General features: G+C 47.8%; 8 protein-coding genes and 1 pseudogene across 8 annotated transcripts; 2 read left to right on the forward strand and 7 right to left on the reverse strand.

Moving 5' to 3' along the window:
• Nucleotides 1–2: 2 nt before the first annotated feature.
• Nucleotides 3–1,021, reverse strand: CNB01800 (macrolide-binding protein FKBP12). Its single transcript, XM_569051.2, has 6 exons — nt 748–1,021; nt 594–654; nt 425–506; nt 291–373; nt 176–235; nt 3–123 (listed from the first exon to the last, which is right to left on the reverse strand). The coding sequence occupies exons 1-6, from the start codon at nt 841–843 to the stop codon at nt 101–103; spliced, it is 405 nt and encodes a 134-aa protein (XP_569051.1). The 5' UTR covers nt 844–1,021; the 3' UTR covers nt 3–100.
• A 50-nt stretch (nt 1,022–1,071) lies between these two features.
• Nucleotides 1,072–2,292, reverse strand: CNB01810 (conserved hypothetical protein). The gene is made up of 5 exons (XM_569318.2): nt 1,893–2,292; nt 1,740–1,838; nt 1,584–1,680; nt 1,245–1,512; nt 1,072–1,194 (listed from the first exon to the last, which is right to left on the reverse strand). The coding sequence occupies exons 1-5, from the start codon at nt 2,175–2,177 to the stop codon at nt 1,161–1,163; spliced, it is 783 nt and encodes a 260-aa protein (XP_569318.2). The 5' UTR covers nt 2,178–2,292; the 3' UTR covers nt 1,072–1,160.
• A 319-nt stretch (nt 2,293–2,611) lies between these two features.
• CNB01820 (ATP-binding cassette (ABC) transporter, putative) lies at nt 2,612–5,683 on the reverse strand. Its single transcript, XM_568848.2, has 14 exons — nt 5,140–5,683; nt 5,008–5,085; nt 4,873–4,954; nt 4,770–4,821; nt 4,586–4,723; nt 4,168–4,532; nt 4,051–4,117; nt 3,941–3,996; nt 3,689–3,890; nt 3,543–3,634; nt 3,289–3,486; nt 3,142–3,234; nt 2,909–3,090; nt 2,612–2,851 (listed from the first exon to the last, which is right to left on the reverse strand). Exons 1-14 carry the CDS (start codon nt 5,563–5,565, stop codon nt 2,705–2,707), a joined length of 2,178 nt encoding a protein of 725 aa, XP_568848.1. The 5' UTR covers nt 5,566–5,683; the 3' UTR covers nt 2,612–2,704.
• Nucleotides 5,684–5,784: 101 nt separating this feature from the next.
• Nucleotides 5,785–7,364, reverse strand: CNB01830 (expressed protein). Its single transcript, XM_568849.2, has 2 exons — nt 7,197–7,364; nt 5,785–7,124 (listed from the first exon to the last, which is right to left on the reverse strand). The coding sequence occupies exons 1-2, from the start codon at nt 7,267–7,269 to the stop codon at nt 5,977–5,979; spliced, it is 1,221 nt and encodes a 406-aa protein (XP_568849.1). The 5' UTR covers nt 7,270–7,364; the 3' UTR covers nt 5,785–5,976.
• A 183-nt stretch (nt 7,365–7,547) lies between these two features.
• CNB01840 (conserved hypothetical protein) lies at nt 7,548–8,587 on the forward strand. Its single transcript, XM_024656495.1, has 4 exons — nt 7,548–7,787; nt 7,842–7,993; nt 8,060–8,272; nt 8,338–8,587. Exons 1-4 carry the CDS (start codon nt 7,628–7,630, stop codon nt 8,503–8,505), a joined length of 693 nt encoding a protein of 230 aa, XP_024512204.1. The 5' UTR covers nt 7,548–7,627; the 3' UTR covers nt 8,506–8,587.
• On the reverse strand, nt 8,502–10,165 carry CNB01850 (expressed protein). Its single transcript, XM_568850.1, has 4 exons — nt 9,823–10,165; nt 9,333–9,761; nt 9,184–9,276; nt 8,502–9,132 (listed from the first exon to the last, which is right to left on the reverse strand). The coding sequence occupies exons 1-4, from the start codon at nt 10,021–10,023 to the stop codon at nt 8,578–8,580; spliced, it is 1,278 nt and encodes a 425-aa protein (XP_568850.1). The 5' UTR covers nt 10,024–10,165; the 3' UTR covers nt 8,502–8,577.
• Nucleotides 10,166–10,436: 271 nt separating this feature from the next.
• Nucleotides 10,437–11,359, reverse strand: CNB01855 (hypothetical protein). Its single transcript, XM_024658460.1, has 5 exons — nt 11,326–11,359; nt 11,211–11,277; nt 10,934–11,152; nt 10,652–10,850; nt 10,437–10,593 (listed from the first exon to the last, which is right to left on the reverse strand). The coding sequence occupies exons 1-5, from the start codon at nt 11,332–11,334 to the stop codon at nt 10,524–10,526; spliced, it is 564 nt and encodes a 187-aa protein (XP_024514208.1). The 5' UTR covers nt 11,335–11,359; the 3' UTR covers nt 10,437–10,523.
• A 393-nt stretch (nt 11,360–11,752) lies between these two features.
• On the forward strand, nt 11,753–13,270 carry CNB01860 (annotated as a pseudogene).
• A 967-nt stretch (nt 13,271–14,237) lies between these two features.
• On the reverse strand, nt 14,238–17,299 carry CNB01870 (cellular response to glucose starvation-related protein, putative). Its single transcript, XM_024656496.1, has 4 exons — nt 17,085–17,299; nt 16,264–17,017; nt 15,579–16,211; nt 14,238–15,530 (listed from the first exon to the last, which is right to left on the reverse strand). Exons 2-4 carry the CDS (start codon nt 16,873–16,875, stop codon nt 14,532–14,534), a joined length of 2,244 nt encoding a protein of 747 aa, XP_024512251.1. The 5' UTR covers nt 16,876–17,017; nt 17,085–17,299; the 3' UTR covers nt 14,238–14,531.
• Nucleotides 17,300–17,307: the final 8 nt, after the last annotated feature.

A 17,307-nucleotide genomic window follows, 5' to 3' on the forward strand; every position in this document is an offset into this window, starting at 1 on the left:
GCGTTCGCCATACCGTCGATCTCATCGTCTACTTAATTCTTCTTTCACTATCATTTAGATTTCCTAACTTTAAGACCATCTACTAATTTGCACAATAAGTTTAGTTGATCTTGAGGAGCTCAACTGTAATAATAATCAGTGCCAGATAAGTAGTGTCAACGAAGAGCAGACCTACCCTCGAACTTCAGGGTAGAGTTAGGGGGGATAACAGGGGGGAAACCTCGAGCACCGTAGGCTAATTGGTAGATGTCAGGTTTAATTCTGTTGCAACGAAAAAAACTTTTGCATACCGTAGTCAGGGGTGCAGATGAGGTTAGCCTTCTGGCCGATGGAGAGCTGAGGAACACCCTCGTCCCAACCCCTGATCACTTGGCTACGAAACAGCATCAGCTACTGAAATATACGCGCCTTCGGAAATACTTACCCCTGACCAATTCGGCAGACGAAGGGGGTTCCACGGTCTCGAGAAGAGTCAAACTTGGAACCGTCAAGAAGAGTGCCAACGTCTATTCACATGGCAAAGATCGCCATCATGTCAGTGTTGCAAGTTCTCATCTGGAGATGCACAGAGAGCGGAGTTAAAGACGACCCACAGTGGATAGTGACACTGTCTCCAGGCTGGGGGAAGGTCTTGCCGTCACCGGCGGAAATGTTCTGTTGAAGGCAAGAAAATGAGCCACTATCAGCACTGACGCTCCGATGCACTCTGGACCAATCGGTCGCCAAAGAGGGAGCGAAGATACCAACCTCAACAGTAACGCCCATTTTGATAGCTGTGGTAGTAAATTGACGAAGAGGTTGTCTAACGAGGGGACGAGAGGTGGTGAGGATAGATCTGAACATGAAGAAGAAGAAAGAAGAATGGAAAGTATTGCACGTCCGGATAGGGGTGACGGACGAGTTGGGGGCCCTTGAATGGTGGTGACAACCGGTGGAGGCGGAGTTACAGGGCTCGTAATTGTGGCACTTTTCGGCGGAGCCTTTCTTATCCCTAAAAATTCACTACTCGATGACCTGTTGTGCAACGAAGTTCATGTATTTTTGGAAGAACCAACGCCCTGCGGCGACAAACGATGTTACACTTGGCATGAAAAAAACTATCATATATACAGAAGCGCGAGCAGACATATAGACTCCCATCACTGATCACAACCCACCACTTAACCTCGTCCAACATAAGGCATACCAGACGCACTAAAAATATCGATTAGTCGCAACTACTTCTTTGCAACAATGCGACTCACATAATCTCCAAGCTTAATATGTCTGCCTCTGCAGGAAGACTCGCAATGAATGCTACCGTTTTAGCCACATTATCCACGTGCATCACGGGCTCAACTTTCTTCGTGCCGTCTGCCTGAAGTGATCCAGCCGTCACGTGTGATCCTAAATCGGTGGCAGCGTTACCGATGTCCAACTCAGTGCATGTGATATGGTATTTTCGCCCATCAAGGGATGTTGAGCGCGTAAGACCATGGATGGCGTGTTTAGAAAGAGTATAAGCGGTGTTGTCTGTCGCACAGTTCAGACCGTCAGTGAGGGGGCTTGCAGGAGGGTATATTGTTGAGATGTTGCCAACTCACTGGGACGGGGACTTGTCGCAGAAATGCTACCATTGTTGATAATCCTACCACCTTGAGGTTCTTGGGCCTTCATGAGATGGAAAGCGTATTTCGTGAACTACACACATGACATCAGCCTTAGCTTCTGAGAGTTCGACAAAAAAACATGGCACTGACGAGGACAGCAGACATGATATTGATGTCCAATACTTTTCGGAACACGTCCATATCCTGGTCTTCAAACTCTCCTGGGGATTTGTCGTTGATACCGGCATTCTTCATCATCCAAATCAGCTGCAATTCTCTACCAAAGTGATTTACCACACTTACGTTGAATAAGACGTCAAGTCGACCATATTTGGATTTCACCGTTTCAAAAATCCTCTTTACATCTTCCTCATTGCTAGCATCTCCGGTGGCCACTTCTATCAATGTTCCATCCCTGCATTGCCTTCCCGTCTCCTCAAGTTCTGCTTGCCTTCGGCCGACTAGAACAAGAACAAGCTGTTCAGGTTGGGCAGTTGAAGGGAAAGTGTTGGAGAGAGCGATGGACGAAGCACGACCAATGCCCCCTGAGGCGCCGGTAACGAGAATTACTCTTTGGGAAGGCATCATGAATCCTATAATTGGATGTATAGATAGTTAATGGGTCGAATAAGTTAAAGTATACGAGTGCAGGTGCAGACCTTTTCAGCAATGTTGCTTTTATCTGATGCGAGAGCTGTCTTCGTTCGGCCCGATCCACCGGATTAGAGAACCCAGTCCCCTGGACGCCGTGGGAAACTCAGATATACCAACCTTTTTCGGCAAACGACGGTCTTCGAAAAGCGTACTACGTACGTAACTTTGCTTTTTCCTCCACTTTTAAGGTGACCTCCTTTCAACGAAGCCCCTCCGTTAGTCATATATCTGCTGATGAACTCAACTAATATGAAGATCCTCCGTAACGGTTAGCGGTCATGTTAGAGCTGAGCGTTGAACATTCTGCATATATAAGGGTCTGTTACTCGCAGTTGGTGCATTGCTTGCGTTTTTGGGCAAGTATAGTATGCTGATTTTGCTTGGTATGCATGATGCTCTATGATAGTTTACTAATCCGGAAAACTTGCTAGATCCCAATTCAAGCACCGACCATCTTACTGTTACTTCTCAATAATCCTCGCCTCTTCCAGCTCCCTTTTATTTCCCTCTCCCTCTTCTTCAGGCGCACCATCTTCGACTCCAGAATTCTTCTCCACCAAGAGCTGGGCGGCCATAAGGGTCCTGAATCTGCTACCCTCTCTCCTTGACTGCATGATGTACTGAATAAGTACTGCCTGCTTTTTCCGTGATCCAAGCGAACTTACCAGAACATCGTACCGGCCAGCCTCAGACACTACACCGTTCTCTAAAACCACGACCCTCTCGGCCATAGCAATACTTGACAGTCTATGGGCAGCGAGGACAACAGTGATGTTGCGTTTATGAATGATATCATCAATAGCGGCGTTGACGGCGTTTTCTGAAGTTGAATCGAGTGCAGAGGTGGCTAGACGATGATTGATGAGCATATGCAATAGCCGGAAGTGACATGACTCACCTTCATCCAGAAGCAAGATCGAGGGATTTCTAACAAGTGCACGAGCGATACTGATTCTTTGTCGCTGTCCGCCACTCAAACTCGCCTTGCCGACTAATGCTTGGATGAGTATTTGTGCTGTTCATTGAAAGTAAGGCTTTAACCTACTCATAGTGTCAAAGCCGTCGGGCAAGTCCCAGATGAAATCGCAGTTTGCCGCCCTCGCTGCTTCTTCCACGTCCTCACGCGTGATATCGGGTGACCCATATGCAATGTTGTCATGTACCGTCCCTGCAAAGAGAATAGGGTCTTGGAAGACGACACCAATCCGAGACCGCCATGATTCGGGGGTAAATTCACGGATGTCTGGAGAAATGAATGGTTAGAGCACAGCTAGTACGTTTTCGAACAGAATATCTCACCTGTGCCGTCGAACGTAATTTTGCCTTCTTCAGGATCGTAGAAACGACTAAGCAACGCTTGGATAGAACTCTTTCCGCTTCCACTTGAACCACTGCGTGCGTATCAGACTGGGCCGACCTCACACATTCGTTATGATGATACTCACACCAACGCAACGCTCATACCAGGCTCGATGGTCATGTTGATACCCTTCAGAACCTCGACCTCCTTCCTTGATGGATATCGGAATCTCACGTTCTCAAAGACAATAGGTCCATTGCGGGCAGCAGACAACTTGACCCCAGCCTCAAGGGGAATATGAGATTGGCGATCGAGGAGCCAGAACACACGACCACCAGCACCAACACCTAATGGTTCGAAGTTCAGCATACCTAACTCACGTGAAACATTGGCTTACCTCTCATGAGACCAGTGAAAAAACCTGTCATCCCAGAGACGGAGCCGCCGACATAGCTATCCAATCATAATATCAGCACGAGCATTTCGCCAGAGTTGAACCTCACTTACGCGCTATACATCAAAAGTGAAGTAAGATCGCCGACAGTGATTTCCTGGGTGGCGACCAAATGGCCACCTTTCGCATCTTCAGTCTTTGGGATCACATTTGCAAATGAAAACGCTTACCATAGCCTAGCAAACACAGCATAGCCAAGTTTCCAGTCAACCCACTTGCACCCCAAAAGATACCTGTCATGTAGGCCTCCTTCTTTGCGAGCTGGAAAACTCGGTCCACCTTCTGGCTGAATAGATTAGCTTCTAGAGACTGAGAGTTGTAGGCAGCAACAGTCTTGAAAGCATTGAGTTTTTCTTCAGCTACTTTGGACATGTCTCCAACAGCCTCTTGAGTTAAGTTGGAAAGTTTTCGGAGGTAGCGACCGTAGAAAACTGCACCCAACGACACCGGGGGGACGACACAGAGCATCACAAGGGTCAATTTTGCGGAAATCCAGAACATGGCAGCCACCCCAACAGTAGCTGAAATCAAAGCTCTGGTATAGACCATATAAGCAGACTGGAATGAAAGGGTAGTCAGTGCACATACCTCAAACCATCCGACAAGTTACTCGTAACACTGTCTCCCAGGATATTGGTGTCAACACTCAGACGGGAGACGATATCACCAGCAGATCGGTCAGCGAATTCAGGTTCTTGACGCAAAGTGGAGTGGTAAGCTTGATTCCTATGATAGCACAGTGAGTTATGAAGTCCTTTAACGAAGCGCTTACCTAACCCGAGCGATGATCCTTTGGCCGCTGGTACGCATAATTATAGCACGGCCTATAGCTTGCAATTCAGTAATATGCGGGAGGACTTGGCCGCGATACGTACCAGCATTAGCAGCCGCGCCAACGCAGAAAGTTACAGCAAGCAGTCCAGCCGCAACAGGGAACGAAAGGCCAAGAAAAGTTGACTATTACAACATTAGCATTGTTCTATTTGCTCGTTTGTTTGCACTGCACTCACTGAGTTGGTTGAGAAAAAATCTATAAGTTTCCCAATTGTTAATGGCACAAGCATGGAAACAGAGCTTGATACAAGCAACTGAATGTAACTTTGAGCGACATTACCGATTTTGCAAACGGTGGTTGGACTTACCAAGCCGACAGCCACGGAAAGATGTCTGGACTCAGGTTTTGCTAAAGAAATAAGCTTCCTTACACTGCTCGCCCCTGTTTCACTTTCCCCATTCTCCGAGCTTGCTCCCTTGGTGGATTGAAGGGATACTTTGGATGTCAAGCGGGATATTAAAGACTGGCGTTTCGCAGGCCGCTCAGGAGTGGTGGTGTCGATCTCTGCTAATTCGGGTTGCGCAGACTTGTCAGATCGGGATTGTTGTATGGACGGTTGAGATGAACGATTGGTCAGTGTACGACAAAGGCGAGGTCGTTGTTGGAGCAGAAGTCGCGGTTGCGTTGGCAAGACGTCCAAGCATCGCGAACCTGCCATCGGCCGTACTCTGACAGCCGAAGCGAACAGCTGCTGACGAAGATGCACATGGAATCCGACGGTGGTCCCAAGCATAGCTGCTTATGAAATCGCCCTATGGGCTCCCGATACTGTGGCGGGAGGATGAGGCCTATGAATGGGGTGAAGAGGATTTGTTGACAAAAAAGAACAATCGGAAAGAAGACAGAGCAAAGCAAGAAATCGACGGGGGAATCAATCACGCGCGCGTCATCGGTAAATGAAATGTTGACAAAATTGAATTTCCTTTACTACAGACGGCATAGTTACTTGTACTACTATGCATCACATTCATGCCGTGTGCTCTGTCATTTGCTACATTCTTCCACTACGAACAATGCAGCTACAGCATATAATACAACACGATGGAAGCCGAAATGGTAAAACGTCCACAAGTGCCTCTTACAACCACTGCGGTTAAAATGGACATTTTCCAATATCAGGATGCTTTTCTCTTATTTTGCTAAGCTATTCCCTCTCCCATTTATCCCACTTGCCCACCCTGAGCCATAGTTCTTTAAGCTCTACAATGGCGTCTTTCTCCTCCATAATATTCTTTCCTTTTAGAAGTTCTATTCTTTTGCGAGACCACGCCTTCAGAGCTGATCTATTGACAGCCTCGTGTCTTATTCGTGTGAATTGCCCTTCGCTCAAGGCCCTAGGGTCCCCTGACGTATGCCGAACTATGAGATGTATGACTTCTCCAGGAAGATCGAGAAGTCTGAAGGGATTGTATGAAGAGGTTCCGGAAGAGACGTCGGAGATCACCCGCTGCGCCGTCACTTCATTGGATGGAGGAAGGGCATTGAGGATAATCCGTGCAGCGCTTATCGTTCGAGATGCAGCGGTTCTGACGCGTCTGGTCAAAATCCGGTTGCGATCTAACAGAGCCGGAAGTCTTCGGTGCACTTGATATTCCAGTTGCTCTCCTTCTTTCTGGTTCGCTGTCACCAGTCCGGGAAGCTCACGGGCATTTCCATCGTCGACTCGAGCCTCGGAGTGATGATTGGCCAGTAGCCCAACCATCAATAACGATCGGTTGTCCTCTTCGATTGCATCCACGATTTGGGTGACACCTGTTCCGCCTAGCTGGTTACCATTCAAAAGTAAGCAGTCAAGGCTTCTAGACCGAGGTGATCTTATGAACTCAGCGATAGCAGGGGCCGCTTCGGGAGTCAAACCGCAAGCTGCGAGATGCAGTTCCCGAAGATGTGGAGAGTTAAGGTTGTGCAGGAACCTTTGCAGTCCATCTGAATCTATTAACGAATTATTTGTTAAGCTGATCATCTCGACATGAGACATGTTGAGGGATAGAGCGATGGATTCGACATTTTCCAGCAAGCGCACAATATTGCCTTGGAGGTACACTTGACGTAACAAACCATCCTTTTTGGCGTACGATAAAATACCATCCAAAGCCTCATCATCGACGCCTGTAGCTGCCAAGTTGACTTCATGAAGACCCCATATTCCCATTCCTATCTCAGGGGCTGAATGTTTGGATCTCAAAGCAGAAAGACCTTTGAAGAGGATCAGAGCCCCTGAAGAGCCGAGGGGGTTGTGGGACACATTTAGACGGTGAATCTGACGGGTAATTTGTGGAAGAATCCTGAAAGCTACACGCCAAAATGTCAGCGCACGCTCACCACCAGTAGCAGCGGCTACATCATAATATCTATAATACTTACCGCCTTCTTCGCCCACGAAGCCATGATCTGGGAGATAGACGAGGTCTGTATTTGAGCGCAGAACGACTGCCATAGCTCGATCCGACTGATATGCCGATAGTTCGAATGCGTTCCCTGGTCGCGCGTCGTCAAGTGGGGTAGGATGAACAGAAAGAGACAAGAATCCAATAAATGTAAAGCTTGAATATTGCCACAAACCGGTCCAAGCGAGCTGCAACCGCAGACCATGCAGCAGACCGAACGAAGTCACAGCGGATGTATAACTGATGACGTCATGAGATACTGCACTGCCAACGGAACAGCATCGGTCAATATATCGTATTTTAGTTGTCATGCGTGATATAATTATAGTAACTTTCTGTAAATATAGCTTAGTCAAAAAGAGACGGCAATAAGCAGAGCACTTAAGAAACAACACCATACTACTGGCCATGTCCCTTGGCCGGTATATTGGCTGGTCGATACTTGCCTTCACTTATTTAGTGTTGGCCATCTTGCTTCGTCTTATCTTTCTCCAACCTTCAAAAACCTCGAGAGCGTCGTATCGACCCAAAGATGCCAAATGTTCCTTGGGCGTTTTCCTGGGGTCTGGTGAGCATTCAGATAGACTTTGAAATTAGATGACTAATGAGTAATTGTTTATAGGCGGCCATACTAGTGAGATGAAGGCTTTGTTGTCGACACTGGATTATGAACGATACCAGCCTCGAACGTACATCTACTGCCATGGTGATGATCTGTCTTTGAGAGCCGTCTCAGACATTGAATCGAGCAAGGGAGGTTTGATATCATCCAAGGTAAGCGCTTTCGAACACCAACGCTCAGAGCCTGAGCCTAGACTATAACTGATTGACTATTAAAAGATGTACTATCTGTTAAGCCTCCCACGGGCTCGTCGTGTAGGCCAACCACTATTGTCAACAATGGTTTCAGTTTTGAAAACACTCTACATTGCAGCCCTAAGGCTCTTTCTAATCCCTCTACTGAAAAACCCACGACGGCCATTCGTTGATCTTTTGATCGTCAATGGCCCAGGTACATGTGTTGTTTTGGTTCTAGTATCATATATTCGTCGGGTGCGTGTTCCGTCCGTTTTAACGATCTTACAAGACCTATAACTGAAGATTCGCCCACTTGATAGATACTAGGTTTAGAATATACTCGTATTATCTACGTGGAATCATTCGCTAGAGTTAAAAGCCTGTCTTTAAGTGGGAAGATGATCAGACCGCTTGCAGATCGTTTTTTGGTCCAGTGGCCCGATGCTAGTGACAGCGATAATGTCATACACAAAGGGCTTTTAGTGTGATTAGTATAATGCATATACGCTATAATATCCAGGTCGTCTACAAGAGATTTACAACAACAATTATACTTTACTCTAGACTGCCGTCAGTATCTCATCTAGAATCTTGCCCACCCCTCTACCCATGCCTTTTTTCATACCTCCAGAAGCTGACCCTTTCATCAACCACATGACTTCATCCCGAACCTGCCTCTTTCGGATCCTGTGGATCATGCAAACTTTCCACACGCCCTGAACATTCAATGGCGTTGCGTACCAGTCCTCCAGCTCTTCCTCTCCTCGACCACAATCCCCGCGCAAATCATTTATATCAGGCTCCTCCCCCGCCAGTACATTCCATGTATGTACTCCAACTACACCACCTCCCGTTCCCTGTCGGTCCTTGGCTGCCCGCGCTCGGCCATCTTGTTCTTCTTGTAGCCGTATCTCGAATCCATTGGGAAGAGCAAAGTCTCCAACTAAGAGGCGATGAGCTCTAACATATTCTGGGAAAGCTCTGACTGCTCGTTGGGTGATGGCAGAATGGAGGCTGGGGTGACATGTTAGGGCTGAAAAGAGATTCGATATGTGAACTGCAAGAGGCGGATGTATATGGGTGTACGGAAGGAGTAGAGATAATGTCGCCAGATACTGAGAAACAGTTTGTCAATAACAATTCTAAAATAGACTATCTTCACCTACAGACTGAGGTATGACAGCACCCAGATCAATATCATTCGGTGGCAAGCTTATCTCTGAAGATTGGATGCTTGTCGCGCACATAAAGTGATCAATCTAGGCGATCCAATGAGCATTCAATCACTATCATGAAGATGAAGGAAATGACATACCACCCACCATGGCACATCTGCACCATTCCGTCTGATCCAGATTACCATGGGATTGAAATCACACAACTTCAACATCTCATCCCCAAGTGTACCGTTCACCTGACCGGCACGAACTTCTATCCTTTTTTTAGTAAAGTATTCGCATAGCTTCATCTGAACTGTGCTCGCAGCGCTTTCTAGACCTGTCAACACTAAGACTTGCGGGACTATGAGATGGCCCTTGTCCAAATGATGGTGAATATCCCTTTTGTTTCGCGTGTTCGAATCGAGATCATGCTTCAAGCTCTTGATAGACTCTGAAGCATGGGCTGAAAACTGAGAAATGCAGGCGGGGCTCGATCGAAATAGTTTCCATGGTAACTCTTCGGTGTACGTAGAGCTGCTGAGAGACAGATGGCCAACGGACAAACCGAAAATAGACTCCATCATCTGTGTGAAGAGGCGGTGTGAGCTTTGATCAGCCTATCCTATCCGCTGCGGGGCGACATACTGCTCGTATCACTTCCACAATCTTATCACTCTTACTGTTATCGATGTCAATTATTAGTCCCCCATTCTTCACTATGAGGATCAAAAGGATTGTGGAGAAAAGTGAGGCGTTGACAGCCCAGCCCTTAAGGGCCGAATGATTGAGAACGTGGCGAAGTAGGAGGGAGCTGAAGCCAGGGCTTCCTGGAGCGGGAAGCGACATATTGACCAGTTTCGACAGCTTTATACTGTTTGGCGATTACTGAGCACCATGGCGAGGATTAGATTGCGGAGAGTCTAATGGGCGATAGAAGGAATCTTCCGACTGTAGAGATTTTGATGGTTGTTAGTCAGAGAAGTTTGCTGGCGAAAATTGCCTTGCTTATATTTATTAGTTCATGCGGCGTTGGACATTGTTGACGACGGTCAGCTGGGTGGTGGGTGGCTGCGATGGCCTTTGGGCGGCGACTTCCGCCTATTACTCTTCTCATCAGAACACCTCGGACGGCTTTTCTGCAGCTGTCGTCCGTCGTGGACACCCATCAATGGGGGACGGACTACTATTGCGTGCGCAATGCAGCCCTCCTACAAGCAGTCAAACTAACTTGCCGGGTCCTCTCATCCATCAAGCTATTATGATTTTGATTACATGTCTCGAACAGACTATACTGGTTATGTGACACTACAATTTAACGGAAAATCTGTCATCATTACAACGCTTCATTAAATCTCGTGGTAATCATTGTCTTTGCTTCCCCGCTCATCCGATTGTTGGCCGTACACATTACGATTGCTACCCCACTGTGAGCAAATATGGTCCCAATACCTTATTTGATAATGAAACAACTCACGACTGTCGAAGCTGCTCCTCGGTCTCGTCCTCTTTCCTGTATCCTGGGGTACTGTAGCCGGTCTTGTACCCCTCGCGACCCTCATCCCCGTCGTACACTCCCCCAGGATTCAAATGGTTAAGATGATCTGTACCCATCTGGTTCTGCCTTGAAAAAGCGCCACCTTGGGCATTTCTGCCGTAACCACCACTGGCAGTAGCTACAACATTTATCAATGACTGCATCTATATACAACCAAAAGTCATTTGCGCAAGATATCTAATCAAGCGCGCTTGTACGCACTATCATCATTATCCATTCCCTCATACGGGCTGTCTTTCTGCCCCTGTTTACCTCCCTGAAGTGACTGGCCTTGAGCATCCTTGGCCAAGCTTCCACCAAAGCCACTACCGGTGACTGCGCCGTACTGGCCTTGTTGGCCAAATTGACCGGGAGCTCCTTGGTTACCCTGGATATCCTTAGTGGGCGCATTGTCTTGTTCAGTGTTTGAATCTCCACCACCTGTGTCCACGGGTGAGTATATGGGGTAGGAAAGCCATGCCAAGTAGCGCGTACGTACCGAAGAGCTGCTGCTTCAACCCTTGGCCCTGCTCGCTGTTGAGAAACTTCTTCGCGTTGTCAATTTGCTACTTGATGTCAGCTTTCGGACATGCCATGGTCATAGATGAGCTCACTCCTTCCATGGTATGGTGTTCTGATTGTGGCTGGAAAAGAAAGAATAGTTGCAAACATCCAAAGCAAAGGTGAGCCACGACATGCGATGATGGTGCGAAGGGACGGCCACATGACGTCAATCGTTACCCAGTACAAGCCATTTGATGCCATCCCGGTAACTATAACCGGAGTTAGCCGATTATAGGCTTTTCATTAATTATTTATTTTAGATACAGGAGTATGGGAACTATTTCGGACACCCCCCCTATTTACCCCCCTCCTTCTACTTTGGGTAATTTTGACAGAGCGGCCGAGAGATAACACACTATGGACCCTGTAGGGCATCCTTGAGACCCTTGTGCCTATTATTTACGTAATTAGTTCAGATGAGATTCTGAGAATCATGAGATTGTCGCGTGGTGTGCCAGACTGCAACATGTCACAACGAGCAACAAACGCGTTTTCTCTAATGACACGACTCCTTTTTGCTGTCGTTTAAATACTTTCCATCCCCCGAGGAAGCTTATAACGTATTCGAAAACATCATGGCTTCGACTGATTTGCGCTCTTCGGATCCTCTTTCTCCCTAACTCGGTATCTGCCCACCTTCTCCTATTATCCGCGTCCCAGAGGCCGAAATATACTCGGGACATCAATCAATGGCGTTTGATTTTGATGAAGGTAATCTCCATAGGTTCGGATTCATCGGAAGTCTCCAATATGGCTGACGAAGAGGATAGTGAGGATGACATTATTCAGGATCCCATTGACCCCTTCAACGACGACGAGATGATCTCTACCCCTGGGCTCGACGAGCAAGCGTACTACCAATCTAAAGACGAGTGTAGAGGCGCTGTCCGGGCTTACGCAGCCTCACAAGGTTTCGCTGCTGTTATTAGGCGGAGCAAAAGGAAGAAGCCAACGAAAACTCACAAAGAGGGCAGAGAACTGATACAATACTCGTGCATCTTTGGAGATGATCGAAAGATGGAAGAGCTTTATCCTGGTCAGAAATATGCTCGAGCGATTTCGTATATCCGGGGTTTGGATGAGATCAAGGAGCGCTTTGTACACGCCTCTATCAACAAGCAATTTCACTCCGGACAAACCGGTAATTCACGCTTAGAAGGTCAGCACGCAACCCTTAAGAAATCAATTGACACCAAGTACGGTGATCTTCTGCTTGTCATTGGGCCTCTAAGTACATAATTTGATCAGCAGTGGTTGAAAATCTTGAAAAGAATTGAGCTCGAGCGAATGAGATGTGCTGCATATATTCCCAATACTTTTGTTCGCGTATGTTCCTTCCTTCCATCTGTCCCTTTTGTAATCGTGCTGATATAAATGTTTAGTTGAAAGGCTCTATATCCCGCGTTGCAATGAAGCTTCTTGCTGAACAGTTAAGTTTGGCCAAAAGATATATGGACGATTACGCTGAAGGTGTTGATGACTTTGAACAATCACACCCGTGCAGTGGCTCGTTCACAGCATCCCATGGATTGCCCTGCGCGCATCGTCTAATCAGCTTCGTCCGGGAAAAAAGACACCTTGAAAAGGATCACATTCATCCTCATTGGCGTCTCGGCTCTGCCGCAAGTCTCAAAAGATACCTTGACCATATTAACAGACTTGTTGGCACCCCAGATACATCTGTCATACGGCTGGATAATGTATTTGATTTACCCAAGTAGAAGGAGGGGGGATTGTCCCAAAAGAAATAGGGGGATGTCCCAAAAGAAATAAGGGGGGGGTGTCCGAAATAGTTCCCGTAGATACAGCAACGATAAGGAAGCCAAGTCTGCCATCTCCGCCATCTCTCTCGTCGTGAACGACGAAGCCGCGCTCTACAACAATAGAGCGTTACTCTATCTTTTTCCGCTAATAATTGATTATTATAATACACTTTGTGCTCCGACACTGACAGTCAGCGAGACAGTCATACACATGAACAGCTCAGCAAATCAGATCATCATCTTCTCTTCTTTTTTAGCTACGTACCCTGTACACCTATTCAAAACTCCGATGGGTTGCCCGATTCCGTATTACCGCGACTGCTGGCACGGAGATTAGACTGGACTATTCGGTATAATAATCATCATTTATTATACTTATTCAAAAGTAAATCTTCTGATATCAGAAAATGACTTTTAACTCTAAGTTACTGGTTCACACTTTCGTGCATTGACCAATATTCTCCACTTGACTTCAAACTTAGATGCTTTCAGTTCTTATTCATTATGCATATAGCTACCCTTCGATGCTAATTTTAATATCAACAGAAGGTACACCAGAGATGCACCAGATCTTGGTCCTTTCGTACTAAAGACTGATTCTGATTTGACTATTCTTATGTGCAAAGGATATAAACCATACTGACTCACGTCGTATTGACATTTTATTATTTACCACTGTTTAAAGCAGTAACAGTAACTCACGCTTCCTCTTCATTATTTTTTCTCTTCTTGAAATCCTCATTGCTCCCGACACAGTCTCCTCCGCGCCGGCTCTATTCTAGACTGACTTCAGGTCCTGTCGACACCTGACTAGATCCCCGCGAACCCAGTCCCCGACTGTCTAAAATCGTGAACATTGGCGAAATGCGGCAGATTTGGACAAAAAGGGCTGTACCGTGCGGCTCTGCACGGGGTCATACATACGTCACCCAGTCATAGAGCTGCGGTGCCTTTTTCTTCGAGCCGCATTTTGATTGAGAAGAGCAGCAGAAAGAAGGGCCAAGGAGGAAGGGTGGCAGACGAAGCAGGTGGACAAGATCATCTATGATGACCTTTTACTGAACACGGCTGGAGTAGTTTCAAATACTGATGATTGGCAGTCCAATATCGTTCGTTTATTGCAAAAAAGGGCCTTGAATGTATATGTTAAAATTGCTACATCAATATTTTATCTGATCTCCGCACTGAAAGGAGGTTGACACCATGTATATCTGCATACCACTGACCACTGATATATACTCGATTGTTTGCTATATTACTGTTACAGTTGCAATCATGGAATGCAAGATATCAGAACAAGAGACAAATGACATATAAAGGACACATCTATGAGAAACAAACCAGATCCCGAAAAGCACAAGAAAATGAACCACACAAATGGCAAGGGCCTCTCTCCCATACCATACACATAAACAATTTTCCTCTCAACAGTCCCACCTCAACATCTCCCACAGGCTCAAATATACCCACATCGCCTAAACGTAGGCCACTTCCTATCTCTCTTCATCAGTGTCTAAACGGGCATATCCTGGGCCATTTCCTTCCGCCTCTGGCTCGGTCACTTCTGTAATGCAGGAATGTGATCTGTGCATTCCCACCCGAGATGTCGGGGCTGAGGAATCTGATAGAGTTGATGGAGGCGGTGCCGTATCAGAGTTTGGAAGAGCAGTCCCAGGATCACCTTCGGGAAGCACCACGCTCGTGAAAGCCGTGGCTGCACGGTCACCTGGGGCATCGGGAATAAGAGTGGGCATGTCGGCGCTTAAATGAGGTAATCCAACCGGTGCATCCGCCTGTGTTATCGGCGCACTGGGACCACCCAACAGATCAGCCTCGCCGGTATTTTGCCCCGATGCACCAGGACTAGCAAGTGTCGTTATCGGCGCCGCAGGCACCGATGTCGTCAGGCTTAGACCACTGGAATGTGTAGGAACAGATGTTTTGTTCAGGGGTTGGGTATGGGTCGTAGCCAAGGGGCTGATTGAGGGAATCGGACTAGGTGCAGCGGAGCTACCCGCGGAGTTGGAAGTAGACGCGGAAGCAGATGTTTGTGTGGCAACCAAAGCCGGTGACGAACTTAAAGTCTGCGTACCACCGGAATTGTCCCTTGTTCTCCCAAATGTGTTTTTGAAGTCGCCACTTCCGAGTCCTTTTGATGACGCCGATGAGTTGGCTCTCGCGCGGACATTACTGAACTTGGAAAGTAGTTTAGAAGCGCCTGATTGCTTGTCGGACTGTCCTGACAGCCGACGGGGAGACTCAGTGGGCGATGATGTAGATGGGGCTGTCGCAGCGAACGCTGCTGCTGTGCTAGGACCAGGAGGTGGGCCAGGGCTCTGTACGACTGTGCTGGTGTTGGCAGGAGCATCTGAAGGAGGGGTGGACGGAGCAACATTGGAAGTAGTAGAGTTATTGCGAAGATCATCAGCTTGCCTTCGCTGATGCTCTTCGTGATCGAGGAGAGAGAGTCGCATGGCCTCCATAATCATCAGCTACTAATTATCAGCATCTTCTCAGAAATCGGCAAAAGAATGACTTGCCTCTTCTATATCCCTTTCCCTATTAGATCCACGTCGTCTTGACGATCTACGGGGGTTAGACCCGCTCTCATCGGCTCCACTTTGAACACTATTCTGGATCTGAGGCACAGACATGCTAAAATCAGCAGTACCAGGGGCCCGCGACGAAGTATACCCAATCGGAACAAGTCTGTCTCCGACTTGACGCATGATAATCCTCCTTGACGCTCGCCGAGCCGCTGCAGCTTTGACACTGTTCAACTTGTGTTCCCAATCAGGTCTAATCTCATCGATGGTCACAACTTCCTTAGCCTTAGAGCTAACGCTCTTCCTTCTGATAGTCTCCTTTTGGATGGGGTTCATGCCCGGCCCAACGGCTAGTTCGGCATCTGAACCCACGCTGAACGCCTGACCGAAGCTTGGGGTACCCGCTTCGGCCGGCGAAGTGGCTAAAGCAGTACTAGATAGACTTGACATGGGGGTAGGAGGTCGCTCATAGATGACTCCAAAATCGGCCTCTACGCAGAACGGACAACAAGCAGGCTCAGACTCGAGATGCGTTATTGTGGGCTCAGAGCGTTTGATCTGAACAAAACACTCTGTGCAGACAGGCTGTTGGCAGCATCGAGAAGTGTTAATATTGGGAGGGTAGCTCTATAGCCAGAAATTAGCAAACAGAGAAAATACGGGGTAAAGCTGTACTCACAAGGAAACAAATAGGACACTCTACAGCGTTGAGATAAGCTCTTCGCTCTCTCCTCTCCCTTTCTTCCTTCTCTCCTTCTCTTCTCAACTCTTTGCTCTTGTGAATCCCCATTTTCTTGGTCACGTTTCCGATACTGGAACCCCCTTCTCTCTCTTCTTTTGCACGCTCGGTATAGCTATTCGCTACACCTTCGGCATAGTCTTTCTCTCTCGTTTCCGTCAGTATACGACCGATGTCCTCTTCTGTCCAATCCTCCTCAAAATCTTCCAATCCGCGATAGAAGGGGGCGAGTTTGCCGTCTAGGATTAGTTTAGTGACGGCAGATTTGGAGTAGTCATGTGCCTGAGGATGGGAGAGACAGTGGGGGTTTTGTGGCGAGAGATGGCCTGCATAGGGCAAGAGGGGTGGGGTGGATGGGGGAGGAGGAGAGGGTGGAGACGTGGGAGGAGTAAGACCAGAGTGGAAGCTGACTGAAGGGCGCTGTATTCTCCCCGCAGTCGAAGGGTTGATGGGTTGAGCAGAAGACGAGGCTCTTTCCCGTTCCGAGGCAGAGGCGGTGTTGGTAGACGACGATGGGGGAGGGGCTGCATGTGAGGAGGGAGTGTTGCCCATGATGTATGGGGAATGGCAGGAGAAAGAATGCTCGGACTAGCTCAAGCTATGCTGGGAAATGGCCGCTGATCAAAAAACACGGGCCTCGAGGATGCCAGAGTGAAGGTCAAGCAGGAAGGAGTGCTCCTGCCGCTGGGGGATTCTGCAAGATACCAGACAATGCGACTGAGTGACGGACGACCGAGTTTGTTACGGCTACAGCTACTCACGAGGCAGATTGTCCGAAAGTTGCTGTGAGGCCGAGGGCGTCGCAGGCTCGTTCAAGAGTGCGTGGGTGGCGAGGATGGAGCAGAGGAAGGAAGGACGAAGGAAGAAGGTCAAGAAACTGACGAAGAATCCAGTCAACTGTACAGCAAAGGGTGTTGTGCAGGCTACGCCGGAGAACTAAGTATAGTCATAGCCGGGCAAAGGATCTAAGGATGAGCGTCGAGC

The sequence above is a fragment of the Cryptococcus neoformans genome (assembly GCF_000091045.1).
Source record: "Cryptococcus neoformans var. neoformans JEC21 chromosome 2 sequence".
Taxonomy (NCBI): domain Eukaryota; kingdom Fungi; phylum Basidiomycota; class Tremellomycetes; order Tremellales; family Cryptococcaceae; genus Cryptococcus; species Cryptococcus deneoformans.

Coding starts and splice junctions, on each gene's coding strand:
- CNB01800 (XM_569051.2), bottom strand. CDS start 843: ATGTTCAGATCTATCCTCACCACCTCTCGTCCCCTCGTTAGACAACCT. Junction 655..747: donor AAATGGGCGTTACTGTTGAG/GTTGGTATCTTC, acceptor TGCCTTCAACAG/AACATTTCCGCCGGTGACGG. Junction 236..290: donor CATCTGCACCCCTGACTACG/GTATGCAAAAGT, acceptor TCTACCAATTAG/CCTACGGTGCTCGAGGTTTC.
- CNB01870 (XM_024656496.1), bottom strand. CDS start 16,875: ATGGGCAACACTCCCTCCTCACATGCAGCCCCTCCCCCATCGTCGTCT. Junction 16,212..16,263: donor AGTGTCCTATTTGTTTCCTT/GTGAGTACAGCT, acceptor TTCTGGCTATAG/AGCTACCCTCCCAATATTAA. Junction 15,531..15,578: donor GGGAAAGGGATATAGAAGAG/GCAAGTCATTCT, acceptor GATAATTAGTAG/CTGATGATTATGGAGGCCAT.
- CNB01820 (XM_568848.2), bottom strand. CDS start 5,565: ATGCTTGGGACCACCGTCGGATTCCATGTGCATCTTCGTCAGCAGCTG. Junction 4,822..4,872: donor TGGCGCGGCTGCTAATGCTG/GTACGTATCGCG, acceptor TGCAAGCTATAG/GCCGTGCTATAATTATGCGT. Junction 3,891..3,940: donor TTTCACTGGTCTCATGAGAG/GTAAGCCAATGT, acceptor TCGAACCATTAG/GTGTTGGTGCTGGTGGTCGT.
- CNB01810 (XM_569318.2), bottom strand. CDS start 2,177: ATGATGCCTTCCCAAAGAGTAATTCTCGTTACCGGCGCCTCAGGGGGC. Junction 1,513..1,583: donor TGCGACAAGTCCCCGTCCCA/GTGAGTTGGCAA, acceptor ACTGTGCGACAG/ACAACACCGCTTATACTCTT. Junction 1,195..1,244: donor ATATTAAGCTTGGAGATTAT/GTGAGTCGCATT, acceptor CGATATTTTTAG/TGCGTCTGGTATGCCTTATG.
- CNB01840 (XM_024656495.1), top strand. CDS start 7,628: ATGTCCCTTGGCCGGTATATTGGCTGGTCGATACTTGCCTTCACTTAT. Junction 7,788..7,841: donor GGGCGTTTTCCTGGGGTCTG/GTGAGCATTCAG, acceptor AATTGTTTATAG/GCGGCCATACTAGTGAGATG. Junction 7,994..8,059: donor GAGGTTTGATATCATCCAAG/GTAAGCGCTTTC, acceptor GACTATTAAAAG/ATGTACTATCTGTTAAGCCT.
- CNB01830 (XM_568849.2), bottom strand. CDS start 7,269: ATGGCAGTCGTTCTGCGCTCAAATACAGACCTCGTCTATCTCCCAGAT. Junction 7,125..7,196: donor CTTCGTGGGCGAAGAAGGCG/GTAAGTATTATA, acceptor TTTGGCGTGTAG/CTTTCAGGATTCTTCCACAA.
- CNB01850 (XM_568850.1), bottom strand. CDS start 10,023: ATGTCGCTTCCCGCTCCAGGAAGCCCTGGCTTCAGCTCCCTCCTACTT. Junction 9,762..9,822: donor TTGTGGAAGTGATACGAGCA/GTATGTCGCCCC, acceptor CTCTTCACACAG/ATGATGGAGTCTATTTTCGG. Junction 9,277..9,332: donor CAGATGTGCCATGGTGGGTG/GTATGTCATTTC, acceptor TGGATCGCCTAG/ATTGATCACTTTATGTGCGC.
- CNB01855 (XM_024658460.1), bottom strand. Junction 10,851..10,933: donor GGGAATGGATAATGATGATA/GTGCGTACAAGC, acceptor TAAATGTTGTAG/CTACTGCCAGTGGTGGTTAC. Junction 10,594..10,651: donor GAGGAGCAGCTTCGACAGTC/GTGAGTTGTTTC, acceptor ACAGTGGGGTAG/CAATCGTAATGTGTACGGCC.